Source organism: Nyctereutes procyonoides, unplaced genomic scaffold (assembly GCF_905146905.1).
Source record: "Nyctereutes procyonoides isolate TBG_1078 unplaced genomic scaffold, NYPRO_anot_genome, whole genome shotgun sequence".
Lineage (NCBI taxonomy): Eukaryota > Metazoa > Chordata > Mammalia > Carnivora > Canidae > Nyctereutes > Nyctereutes procyonoides.
This window is the reverse complement of record NW_026575125.1, coordinates 36,098,511-36,112,199: the sequence shown is the minus strand read 5'-3', so window position 1 is coordinate 36,112,199 and position 13,689 is coordinate 36,098,511. Positions and strand designations below refer to the sequence as shown.

Here is a 13,689-nt window from a genome sequence, read left to right as displayed (position 1 = left end):
GCTGGAGACCTATGGTGGTTCTTAGCCTCCACCGTCTCTTTACTGAGGATGATGCCCAACCCCAGGCTAAAACTGGGAGGGATATGGAAAGCTTCGAGGACTCAGAGCCAGACACTAGGATGACTAGATAATCTGTAGGGAAGGCCTAACCTAGATGCAGTGGGAACTATCCAACTCGAAAAGGAGAAAGCCACACATCAAACATGTAAGGAAGCCAAACATGTGAGAGAGGCCTTGCATCAAAAATGCTGACAGGCTGGGGTGCCTGGCTGGCCCAGTCAGTAGAACATCCAGCTGTTAATCTCAGGATTGTTAGTTAGAGCCCCACATTGGGTGTAGAGATTACTTAAAAAAAATAAAGAACCACAGACATGCTATTTTTTTCATCTCTGAGGACAAATCCAGCAGAAGGGAGACTTAAAGCCCAGTAGAAAGGATATTGTAAACACAGAGTAAGTTACAGGAGACTCCTAGGCCTGCCATTTCTAAGACCAGCCTATGCCCCAAATCCCTATCACTTAGAAATAAAATTTGTATACCACCTGCTGAAATGGTCAACCAGCTTCCCATTTTGCTAGGCTTCCCTGGCTGTCACAGGCCAGGACGATCCCTGTTCAAGGGCACCCTATGAGGCTTGGTCCCCTAGCCATCCCTAAAGGGAGAAGGGAAACTGAGTCAGCACGGTCTGTGGGACCCATGGCCTGACAGTTCAGTCACTCAGCTCCAAGATCCTACCATCATGGCCAGTGGGCTCCCCCATTTCCTTTCACAGCACCTGATGGGGTTCTTGAACTTGGAATGTGGTTAAGGGGTTGGGGAGGAAAGCAATAGAGCAGTGAACGCCATCCAGTTTACTTAGCAATAAACTTGGACCTCTCGAGAACTAAATACATAATGTGGAATATAGCTGGATTTCTGTTTAACTCCGAATCCCTCCTTACTAGGGATAGGAAAAATCTTCTGGCCAGGGGTGGCTAGAGGCAAAGTCTCAGTCCTGGGCCCGGTCTTCACCATCCTCTCCTTTGTTCCACACTGGTCTTCACCTGAATGTATTTTTCTGCTGGTAGTAATGTCTGTAGCACTATGCTGGCTGAAGGGCTCCTCAGACCCCTCCGCATTACCCAGGTCCGTTTTCCAGGGCTTTCTGCCCTACCTGCCACTGCCACTGCCACCCTCCTGGCGCCCAGCTCTCCCCACACCCTTGCCTAGGCATGCATCGCTCTGCACCACTGAGTGGGCATGCTGCGGCCTTATCAGGAAAACCATGCAGTCACCTTTACAAGTGACCCCGGGCCCCATAGCACCCCCTGCCCCAGGCTGGGCACTTTCCTTCTCCCCTGACTGCTGGATGAGCTCACTGCATTCCTCTCTCCCACCTTCCTGTCCCTACCCCAGAATTGTGACTGCTCAGAGCTCCCCACCCCAGAGGGTGGGACCAGGGATCACCCAAGGCCTGCTCCCCTCGTTGGCGTGGTCGACCATGCTGGTCCCGGGCTCACCTGCCTGGGACCATGCTAGCCCACTATAGACTCAAGCCAGGGCCCTGGCCTCGGGGTGCAGCTGCAGACACCCACACAGTCCGCAGCCACTGGGCTTTGCCCCCCAGCTGCCCCTTCTACCCCACAGGCCAGGCAAGGCTGGCAGCCCACCTTCAGGAGGCCGGCTCCAGGAGGCTCTGTCCTCAGGACACCTTTCTCCTCACCCTTTCCCACCCCAGCCTGTATGATCCCACACACACACTATATCCCACAGAGAGCTTGACTCAGCCAGCTTGTGTGAAGCACTTATATTCCAAGTGTTGTGTCAGGAGCTAAGAATACAAATAAGCTGGTGAGGGTGATATTCATCCCTTGGTGTACATCAAAAACTCCCCAACAGGAGAAATGCCATGTGGTGTTTTCAAAACCCCTCTCATGTCTGCCACTGCTGACTTGTGCACCGTGGGGAGACCACCCAGCACTGGTGCTCACTGAGTCTGGGCATATTATTCAGTGCCATCTTAGCTTATTTTAGACAGGCCAAACTGAACACATGTCTGACACTATATATGTTAAGACGTTGTGGTCCAACTTTAAACCTAGAGGGTCTTAGTAAAGATTAAACTAGGAGCAAACCAGTAACCTGGCTTCTTTTAAAATGAGAAGAACAGGGACACTTGGCTGGCTCTGTTGGTAGAGCATGCAACTCTTGATCTCAGGATTGTGAGTTCAAGCCCCACATTGGGTGTAGAGATTACTTAAAAATAAGATTGTAAAAAGCAGAACACTGTTTGGGCAGCCCGGGTGGCCCAGCAGTTTAGCGCCACCTTCAGCCCGGGGCGTGATCCTGGAGACCTGGGATCAAGTCCCACGTTGGGCTCCCTGTGTGGAGCCTGCTTCTCCCTCTGCTTGTGTCTCTGCCTCTCTCTCTCTCTCTCTCTCTCTCATGAATAAATAAATAAAATCTTTTTTAAAAATTTTTAAATGAGAAGAACAGGCTATGTTCCTACCATATTTGGCAAACATGAGTACTCCTCCCCAACTCCTTGGAACCCTGAGACAGGTATCAGTAGCAACCTTCGTAGATGAAGAATCGAGGTGTACGATAACCACGACTCGACCAAGGTTTCACAACCAACCGAGAGGGAGGTTTGAGCTTGAACAGTGTTGGCCTGGGCTTTGGTTTTTGTACAGTTGGCCCCAGCCTCGTTTCACTGTTCCACCCTGGGAATCCTTAACCTCATCCACCTTGTATATAGTTGTATGATTTAAATCTTTTTTTAATGTTTAGAAAAATCAATAAGGCAGTCAAAACCTGAGGAAGAACTATAGAACTTCTTTCTCTTTGAAATAAAACCATGGCTCCAAAAATAATCTTAGCACCAGGGTGTCACCAGAACTTACCATGATGGTTTTAGATTTTAATTTTATTCTGGTTTATCTATTTGTGACTTTAAAAAGTTAACAGTAGCAGAGCATGTGTGATTTTGCTCTTGCCCATAGTGGGAAAGTTTATCAGCAAGGGGTAGCCAGGGTAGCTGCTGTCTTGTTAGGAATCTGCACTTCAAAACAAGAGCCCAGTTCTGAGCTAGGGGCTGTTCTGTGAAAGATGATCTCTGGGGTCATTGTGCTCTTCCTTAAACCCTTACATTTTTATACAAAATGACTCAGACACTTGCCCTTATGTACTTTTTTTAAGTTTGCAAAGCAGATCCATCTTAAAACTATCTGCATTGTAGATACTTGATCAGATGCATTTTCGTTCCTTACACATGGTAACCAGGGATGAACTATTGGCCATATAGGTGCCATAAAATCAATTTGTCTCCACAGAAGAGAACTAAAGACTTGACTTTAAATCTTAAACTAATGGTGCTTTGGCTGTTTGAATCCAACGTATTTTTGGCAGTCTTTCTATACTTTCCGTCCTCTCTGGGATTCAGAAAGCGACCTTCCCTGTAAATACTAACAGATTTTGTATCTTGTCTTTAGTTAGAAAGGAAGAAGGTTTAGAGACCTTGAACCCTCACCCTCCCACTCCCCCCGCCCTTACCAGCCTGAGGGAATGGAATCCTTGTGAAGCAATTCCAGTTGCTGTCCCTGAAGCGACCCTAGACCTTGGGCTCAGAGACAACACTTGAGACCCATAGGTAGAGAGCAGAGAATGGAGACACAGTTGTTCAAGAACAACTTAGGAAATGTGTGGTGACTCCGCTGAAGATCTGAGGGCTACTAGACAAGAAAATCTCAGTCCGGACTTGAGGGGCCTTTTCATTTTTGAAAATAACAGAGGGGGGAAAAGAAAATAACATAGGATAGGAATCGAACATCAAAGCCCTGAAAAAGCTCCTGTAGCTACTATGATCAGCATGCAGGTTGGCTCTGAACTTCCTGGCAAGCAGGACAGAGAGGGGAGTATCTTGGATCCCATAATTCTCATCTCCTAGAAGTATGCCAGTTCTTTCTTTGGGATTACCTGCTGAGGGATGAGAACCTAGTTCTTGGACACAATCAGTGTGGCAAACACAGCCTGCAGTGACAGCCAGCTGTGTGCAGTAAGCATGGAAGGACCCATGTCCTGATGGCTAAAGGCTTGGGGCCTACGTGCCACATGGAGAAGGGGCACATGCGGGATACTCACATTTGCCGTGGAGCGTGCTTTCCAGGGTTGCAATACAAGGGCAAGCTTTAGACCTTAAGATCTTTGAAAAACTGAGTGGTTGTCAGGCTGGGGACACTGAGCAGAGAGAGGACCATTCCACGCCTGGGGTGTCCGTCTCTGCCTCACCTGTAGTTTCCACTCCACATTGAGGCTGCACAGACTTCCCACCTGGCCCTCGAAGTAGTGTCAGGGATAGAAGCCGGGGTAGGTCCCATGCACTAGAACATCTTCCCAGCTCAGCTGCCCAGAGGCTGCCTGTGGTGGATGAGGAAACCTGTCCACAGACCCTGTATCCACCTTGTTTATGAGCACAGGAAGGATGGGGAATGGGCCATGGGGAGGGTGGGGAGGCCCAAAATAATAATGACAGAAAAGAGGATTTCTAAAGGAAGATCCCCATTAAGCACGAGTGAGCTGTATATGCACTTTTCCACAATGTTTGTTCCTTGCTGAAGTCTTCAGTCACAAAAGGGTTGGCAAAGAAATTGCCAATTACCTCTGTCAAAAATGAGCATAAGCAGGCTCAGAGAGTTTTCTCACAAGGGGAATGTGACATTCACAACTGAAGCATTTTTATAGGACCAGTGAGACAATGGGCCAGGCTCCCATAACCCACAAGGCGATACTGTTCCTGAGATTCCAGAACCTGATCACAGTGCAAGAGAACCTTGCACTAGACGTTTATTATCCAGGTTGTCTCTCACGAGCCTGTATGTTCAGAGGCCAGGAGATTCCCTTCAGCCACAGAACACCGTGCCCTCTGCCAATCATAGGTGACACTTTTACATTTTCATTTTAGCATGAAGACTGTTTATGCTAGGCGCCATCCAGGGCAGGAAGGAGACAACCAAATAAGACCCAGCCCTACCCCCTCAAGCTCACCCTCTAGTATCTGGGCACTTGCATGTGTGGTGCAGTGGGTACCCTGGGGGCACCCAGGAGGGGCACCTGAGCTAGCACAGAGCTCCCAAAGGACGAAGACAAAAGAACACTGGTGCTAAAGGATCACTCAGCCAGGGCAGGAGGAAGAATAGGGACGGAGAGTCTGGACAGAGGGAGTAGTAAGAGAAAGGCTGGGAAACCAGAGAGAGCGTGGCCCTTTCTGGAACTGGAAGTAGTTCAGCAAGGCCAGTCCATGGAAGGGAAGGGGCAGAGAAGGGCAGAGGGAGGCTGATGAGATAAGCACAGGCCAGCTCAGGAGGGAGGGAGCTGCCATTTACGGTGAGGAGTGTACATTTTATCCCCAGGCCAAGAGGGGGTCGAAGGGTCTGAAGCAAAGGAGCCATACAGTGGGATTTGCCTTGCCAGAAGATCGGTCCCTCTAGCAGCAGGCTTTAGTACAGAGGCAGAGTGACCAGCCTGATTACTACTACAGTCAACCAGGCAAAAGAGGGAGGAATAGGAGTAGGACAAAGCACACGATTGAAAAGTCATCAGGAAAGCAAAACATGCAGATAACAGAATAGACACGTTAAATGCTCATATAAAGGACAGTAGAGGTTCCTCCTCGTCGATGCAGACGAGTCAAGGACCTGTCCGTCTCTTGTGAAGTGCGTGCCTGCGGACGCAGGGTTCTGTGCTGTGGAGGAGAGTCCACAACCCGTAGGAGGCTCACGTCCTCGTGGCCGGGAGCTGATGAGTAATCCCTTACTCAAATCAACGAGTCGGTAGACGTTGGCAAGGCTTCAAGGCTTCGGGAGGGAAGTGAACTGGCCTCAGGGCTCCCTCTCCCTCCCTGGAACACAGCATTTTCCTGTGGGCACAGCAACCCACTGGGGCCACTGAGCTCCTTTAGCTGCTGCAGCCTAGGGCCCTGGACAAGGTGCCCCTGCCCACGGGGACCTTTCATCCGGGGGACTGTGAACACAGCCTAATTTGAGAGAGAGTGAGCACAAGCAGGGTGGGGGAGAGGGAGAAGCAAACTCCCTGCTGACCAGGGAGCCCAACAAGGGGCTCGATCCCAGGACCATGGGATCATGACCTGAGCCAAAGGCAGATGATTCACCAACTGAATCACCAGGAGCCCCTGGTGTTGACTTTTCTGAGGATAAGGAAGTCTGACTTATTCACAGGATTCATAAAAAACATCCAGTTGGTCAGCTTTCACTTGCTGATGGCTATTGTCCATCCTTCGGAAGGAAAGGAGTATGAGGGTTCACGGATAGAGCTGGTGATGTGCTGCTGCGGGGCTGGGAGTTGGAGTCAGAGGCTTGTTCAGCCAGGTGGTTTCGTACAGACTCGTTCCACAGCTGCACTCACTAGCTTTTTTTTTTTAATTCAGTTAGCCAACATATAGTCTATCATTCATTTCATCAGTAGAATTCAGTGCCTCGTCAGTTGCCTATAACACCCCATGCTCATCCCATCCTGTGGCCTCCTCAGTGCCCATCCCCCCACCCCACCCCCTCCAGCCACCCTCACCTTGTTCCCTGCATTTGGGAGTCTCTCAGGGTCTGTCTCCCTCACTGAAAACTGAATGGGAAGTTCCTCGTTAGTTCATCTTCTGAGTCTCCCGTGTTTGGTCCGCAGGCACTGAAGGTCCTGAGAACCGCCGAGTTTGCACCTTTTGTCGTGTTTATCGCTGCGCCAACCATCACTCCAGGTCTGAATGAGGTAAGGCCTGGTTCATTTCCATGGCCCATCGTCTTAGGGACCCGTGGGCGCTGTATGCTCCAGAAGGAAGCCCTGACTCTGCCAGGCAGCCGGGCGGAGGGGCGGAGGCTGGCCAGGCTGCCTCCGCTCCCCAGGGGGCCCCATGGAGCAAAGCAGCAGCCCCCACACCTTGCCCCCCAGGCCAGCCTTTGGCCCCTCTGCCAGAGGAGAGCTCCAGGGCATCCCTGACCTCGGCCCAGTGGCAGCCTCTGCCCTGGGACCCATGCAGTCCCCAGAGATGAGCCAACCTGGAAACCAATCCCATCTGCCTCTTGGGCCAGCTCAGCTCAGCGGCCTGGAGCAGTGCCTGCCATGGTTGGTGTCCCCCTCTAGTACTCAGCTGACTCCGAGGGCCTTCTGAGGCTGGGCAGATGCTAACATGGTCAGCACATCGGTGTGTGTGGTCAGCACATTGGTGCCCACCTGCTGCAGGTTCACTCTTAAGAGGTGACTCCGGCACAGAGTGACCCGTTGCATCTGCCAGGTAGAGAAACCAGCAGAGGAGAGGGCTCCTGGCTCTGTTCAGCTAACACCAGCTAACCCCACCCAAGCTAGTTGACAGTACAATTGAGCCCTAGAAATTTGCACTTTGCATACCTGTAAGGAAGATTAAATCTTTACATGTCTAGGTTACTCATCTCTTTAGTCATTCTTTTGCAAAAGCTATATGCCTTTGTAAACTCGACTTTTCCATCTTCGTTGATACACCCACATGTTTGAAGCCCCACAGTGCACTTAGCGCTTATCCTTTGGTTGCCGTGTATTTTTCTTGAATTATTATCTTTGCTCTGTTTTGTTTTTGTCTTTGCCTATTTTCCTGCCCTTTTACTAATTTTCCATAGCTGCCAAAATGGTGCAGAAAATTGCCTGTAAGTACCAGCTAGGAGGTGATGAAATACAGCCTTGTTGTCTTTCCTAGATTTAGAATGTAGATCTTTTCTTCCCATAAACCCTGGCTTTTGCTGTTAGAATAGAGGCATTTTGTTTTCACTGAGTTAAACCCTGCTCCTGCGTGAGGCAAGCCTTCAGACAAGCTGTGTTGCCAAGGAGGAAACCGACAAATATAGCTTCATCTTATACGATCCTTAAGAGGAAAGCTTTCTTTTTCTGTAAAGAGAGCTACATTTAAAAACTGATGCTGTCAGCCATAAATTTTCTCACGTTTTCATCAGCCTGGCTCTCTGAGCAAATCATAAACTCTGCAAGTGGTTTCTGAAGCCCAGGACTGTGGTTTTCAGTGGAATCCCCGAGCCGGGAGAGTGACGTGGTGGGAGCTGGATCTCCTCAGGCTGGCAGCAAGCACTCCTGTCCTTGGGTGAATGAGCATTTCCCAAAATTGGGCTTCTCCATTGTTGGTTGTAAAGTGAAGCCAAAATGAAAATACCAGGCTTTTCAAGCACCAGCAGAAATCTGACCTTAGGAGATAGTGATCAACTGAGGTCGCATCTACACTGTGCTAGCTAAAGGCCAACATCTGAGCACACCCAGTCCCACTTTGAAATCCCAGTAAAAGACGGTGAAACCTGGAGGCTGCCCCTTTCAGAGGGTCCTGATAGAATGGGTGGGGCTCTCAGCTTCCCCAGTGCCCATCCACCCACACCGTGGTGCCATGATGGGATCGAGTGACCTCACTTTTGATCCCCTCTCTAGAGAGTTGCACCCACAGACCAGGGCTCTTCAGGGAGGGTTTCTCACAAATAATGGATGGGCCTCAGGTAAGAGGAGGGGTCCCAAGCAGCTGCCATGGCTCCCAAGTTACTGAAGGGACCACATGTTCTGTGTTTTCTGGAGGTGCGTCTCTGGCATCACCGGCCTCTACTTCCTAGTAGAACAGCTTTCCAGCTCAATTACAGATTTACCACTCATCAGACCCTGTAATGGCCAGTGTCAGCCAAGGGCTTGCTCTCTCAGTACTGTCTGGTGGGAAGCACAATGCCAAGTGCTGGGCACAGCGATGACAGGGCACACAAGACACGTTTACTGTCTAGTAGGGAAGAGAGATGCTAATCAGATCAGCAGGTAGGGGTTGTATGTAGCTCCATGTATCTAGGGTAGGGCTCAGCCCAATACCTCACCTACATAGTGTTGGGATGGCAGTGGGGGGTTAGTTTGACTCACAGAGTTCTCTGGCTTCAAGTTTGAATCTGTCCATTGAAAGTTCAGCATCACAGTATCTGCCCCATGAAGATCCAGAGGCCGACTTTCTGGTGGCCCTTAAGAGATCCTGATCTTGAAAGAACTGCCATCCAGAGGCTAAAGCGAGACTCAAGACTCGTGTGACAAACTAGGAAACTGAATTCCCTCCTCCTGTGGGCTCACCCTGAGGAGGGCTCTCAAAATCTGCAGCAGGCTGGAGGCATTGAGGGAAGTCCGTTATCGCAGCAAAGCCCCCAAGAGTTCAGTAGCTGCTTTTCCTTCAGAGTTTTTTCCCCTAAGAGGTACGAGTACTTCTGCCTGGTGACATTTGTCTGGCCATTTCCAATGGCTCGACCACTTTGAGGGGATTCATCAGATGCCAGTTGCCATCATAACTGGAAAATGGCCTTATTTCATCCATTATTTGTAACATCCAAAAAGCTTTTGCCTGGCATCCGCTGCTGTTGAGTGCAGGCCATTATATGTGATTGAATTTCCTGGAACATGTTGGACCTTAAAGTAGAAAAGGGAAAAATACAACTTAATTTGTTGGCCCAAGGCAGCGGCTTTTTGATGCAAGTACAGCTGGGCTCTAGGGCCCGGGGACCAAGGTTGGGGGGCACTGGAGCCCTCGCTGCCAGCTGGGAGACCTCCCGATGGGGCAGCTAGGCCCAGGCGTGCAGGGCACTGTGTGTATCCAGGAGGGCCTGGTCCCATGCGGGGTGTGACATGGAGCGCCTGTTGCATGGGGCGCCGCCAGGCTGCAGCCAGTCCTCTAGCCCTGCCGTCACAGGGGCTCATTGTCAGCTCAGTCACGAAGAGGACTTTGGCCTTGTGCCCAGATGCAGCACCTCAAGGTCTGGCCTTGACCATGTCTGCCACTGGGAAGAACAGAAATGTGGAAAGAGCAAGAATCTGACTACTCTCTCCTCTTTGCTCCTCCCTCCCCCCGCCCCACCCCCTATCCCTTCACCATTTAGGATGAGTCTCTCCAGCGCCTGCAGAAGGAGTCTGATATCCTCCAGAGAACATACGCACACTACTTCGATCTCACAATTATCAACAATGAAATTGATGAGACAATCAGACATCTGGAGGAAGCTGTTGAGCTCGTGTGCACAGCCCCACAGTGGGTCCCGGTCTCCTGGGTCTACTAGGCCTGTCCCCAGATACCTGACGCCCACCCGGGAGCCACCTCATCCGTGGAAAAGTCTCTTTGTTATCGGCCTTGTGTCAGCAGGTCATGGTCCCTAGAGACTACCTAGTTGTAGTGTGACCTCCATTTATAATTATTGTCATGTCCGAATAGATAGGAGGAGAAAAACAATTACACACTAATTTAAAGAGACAGTATCTTTTTTAATCAGTTCTCCTAAACTTTAATAAAATGTATCTTTAAATGTATGTATTATTCAATCCTTTGGAATGTTATATTTTTGGAAATCATAGCTTTTTATTTCCAAGGCCCCTAAAAACTGCACAAAATAGATGCTGCTTTCTATAATCTATTTTAATAATAAACAATGATTCTGTTACCTTGACTGGGGGTGGAACACTACATTCTTTTTAGAGTCTGATTTTATGGATTGGAATATCTTTCTTTCCTTTATTTATTTGAAATAATCAGTCTAGTGATTACAAAACAGTCATAAATTTTTAAAGGCCTTTTTTTCTTTTTTTTTAGACTAGTATTTTTTTTTAAGTCCTTTATGTAACATCCAGACAATGTGATACTGTCTCTTTGAAGCACCCTGTAAACCTTTTAGAGATTTGAAGTTGGGTCTTGACTCTTAATGCATGTGGACAGTCGCGAGCGTTTATGCTGTCGGTGTGTCTGTGTTGGACAAAACAATCTGTAATCTACAGCAAAGTACATTCCGTTCACGGGGCACGCCCAGGGGAGTAAGAAGAAAATGCTATTATGACTAAGTTGTAAACCTATGCACATCCCTTGCATTTCGGGCAACTTTATAAAAAAAAAAGAAACTGATTTTTATTAATAATAATCCTGTAGTGAAATGTGTTTGTAATTTTGTCTCAATTTAATTTGTTGTAAGGTGGGAGGGGGAGTTGCTGGTTTCACCATTTCAGATCTGTGTTGTCTGAGAGTATTAACGTTTTAATTAAGCAAAGAAATGAGGATTTTTAATATGTATGTAATTGTTTTAAAGCACCCATTTTAAGAGAATATACTGTGCAATGAAGAAACCAGTTTAGGCACTTGCTATAAACTGAATTATTCCAAAAGAATAATCTATAACAGCCCTGTAAATTCCTTTAAAATGATAACTAACAGGACAGTTTGACCAATTTTTTTTAAATATACTTCCTTTTATGTGTTCAATAATTAAATGCCTTTGGGTCCTTCATTTCATTATAGATTTGTTCAGGTTTACAAGCCGATGATCTTTTAGATTTTATAATTTGTTAGATGCTCACTGAACCATGGAAGGCCCAGGAGTGACTATCAGTTGGCAGGACAACAAGATTTTCTGCCAGAGCACAGCTCAGACCACGTTGGGCTCCCAGAGCGCAGTGCGCCCAAGGACCACCCATGTAGTGGAGGCAATCGGTGGTTTCTCCTTCCTCTTGCTATATCCCTTGGCACAGGAGAATCATCTGTCCATGTTGCTTTAGACACATGAACCATCTCATCACCGTTCCATGAGGTCCCATTCTTCTAATACAGGAGATGCAAGCTAGGGTTTTCCAACTCTTGGCCAGAGGTCAGTGGAAGACTCTTCGTTAGGGTGTCAGGGTGTGAAATGGCTCTATTAACCTGGGATCCTTGAGAACGTACCATCCGGGTCGCTTCTTGTCGGTTAGAGGGCCTCATCGCTTTGTGCCTTGGCAGAATGTGCAGGGTTTGTTCTGAGCTGAACAGCTCCTCTTGAAAGACCACACAGAGAAAGCATCTGTATACTCCTTTTAAGGTGTCACCCTCCTCTCCCACCAGCTCTTATTAAACGATGATTTTTCTTTTTCTCTGATGTTGTCCTTTGTCGGTGACTGGATGAATTTGCAACTTACCAGGTGTTGAGTGACCTGCTTCTGTTGAGGCCCCATAGCAGGTGACCAAACCACCAAACCAGGGCCACCCTGGATGGAGAAGGGAAACCTCAAGAGTTGTTTCAAGCTGTGTTAGGATTGATTTAAATCTAACTGATGCCAAGGCCAGTCATTCCTGTGATGGTACTGACCACAATCTGGGCTCTTCGTGGTGTGGAAGCGCCCACTCTACCTCTTTTCCAATGAAGCACAAAGAAAAATACAGCTAACACATGGGGAACACAGACTCACTCCCCCTCTGCTAGAAACGCCCACACCCCCTTCTCGGGCCCTTTGAGGCCAAATCACCAGAGATGCTGATGATGCCTATCTTAAGCCATGTTGACAGAGGTGGATCAAGCAGAAGAAGAGCAAAGCTGTGCCAATTTAAATGTCTGTGGCCCCAGGATCGAAAAGCACTTAGCACCCCTCCTCACTTCTCAATCGGAGAGGCCCGCAGGCAGGCACCGCTCTCGCCACTGGGTAGATGGCAAAATTCCTGTACCCAGAACTCACTCTGGCTGAACTTCTCAAAGAGGTCATCTGCTCCATTCCACTAACACAGGCCCTTCTCTAAACTAATGCCTTTGTGACCCGCCAGAAAATGCTTAAATTCAGAATAAGTTCACGCAAAACTGCTGCTGCTATATTACAATCATCCACTAAGCAATCAGAGAAAATTACTAAAAATCTTCACTGCTTCCATTCCATCAGCAAAATCTTTTTTCTTTCCTTTTCAAAGGCCAGAGCAAATGATCACAATTATTAAATCTCATCACTGGTCAATTGAGCCATATTCTGGAGGGTTTTTCCACCCAGCCCCACCTCCCACAGCAAAAAAGGATGTTTTTAATACGTGGAATTCTTAAGAAGGGTCCTGATATTTTAGTAAGGTAGTAGTTACTTTGCACGTGCAGCATATTCAATTTTAACACCGAAAAGGAGAATGTCACTCAATTCATCTGGACGTTTTCTCACTGTCAGGATAATATGGTAGCTCTTTAAAATGCAATTAAATGTATCTCCTGTCAGATGAGATGGTTTAAAACATTTGCTCAGAGAAGAAAAGAAATGGGTGACCTACTTCCTGCTATTTGCATTCAGAAGGCGTCTTCTGAGCCCATCCTACTGGTGGCGGGTTATCTAAACCAACGCAGAGCGCGCTGCGCAAAGGACCGAGCAGGTGCCCCGCTGCCCCGAGCCGGCTTCCACGGCCCACCCTCCGGGGCCGGCCAGCTGCCTCTGCACTCCATGCCCCGGTGATCTGATGAAAGCCTCTGATCTCATTACCACAGAGTAGAATTTTTGTTGGTTTTCAAATCACTCTTAGTTACCGGTTCATTAAGGTTGTAAGTTCCTTCCTTGAAAAAGTGTAGTCCGTTGGGCCACCCTCAAAAATGAGATGGCGGAGACACCCAGAGGGGACGTTGCCCCTCACGGACAGGCAGCCCAGAGCAAACTCCTCGTCTCCTACCGATGTGACGTCCTCTTCTTTGTTTCAGGTCAATCTCTTGGGGCAAAGAGAACATGCTGCTGAAGCTAGCAAAGAGGATTTTCTCATTACTAAATTCTTAATTATCCTGCCTCATGCAGCCCCCCTCCCCTCCCCCGAAAGGGAAGGCACCTTGCGCTCAGCATTGAAAAACAAGCCCCTTAGGGTCCTCATGCCCTCCTCCTTGCTTCCTGTCATCAAATGTAGTGTGTGTATGTGTG

At 48.5% G+C, this 13,689-nt stretch overlaps 1 protein-coding gene across 8 annotated transcripts in view; it reads left to right on the top strand.

Moving 5' to 3' along the window:
- The window catches only part of CASK (calcium/calmodulin dependent serine protein kinase), a 348,892-nt gene extending 336,981 nt beyond the window's left edge, over nt 1-11,911 (top strand). For all 8 annotated transcript variants that reach the window (XM_055337533.1, XM_055337531.1, XM_055337539.1 and 5 more), the window contains 2 exons: nt 6,670-6,753; nt 9,909-11,911. In XM_055337533.1, coding sequence (XP_055193508.1) covers nt 6,670-6,753; nt 9,909-10,085 — 261 coding nt within the window. In that variant the 3' untranslated portion in view covers nt 10,086-11,911. The remainder of the gene's footprint in view (nt 1-6,669; nt 6,754-9,908) is intronic.
- Nucleotides 11,912-13,689: the final 1,778 nt, after the last annotated feature.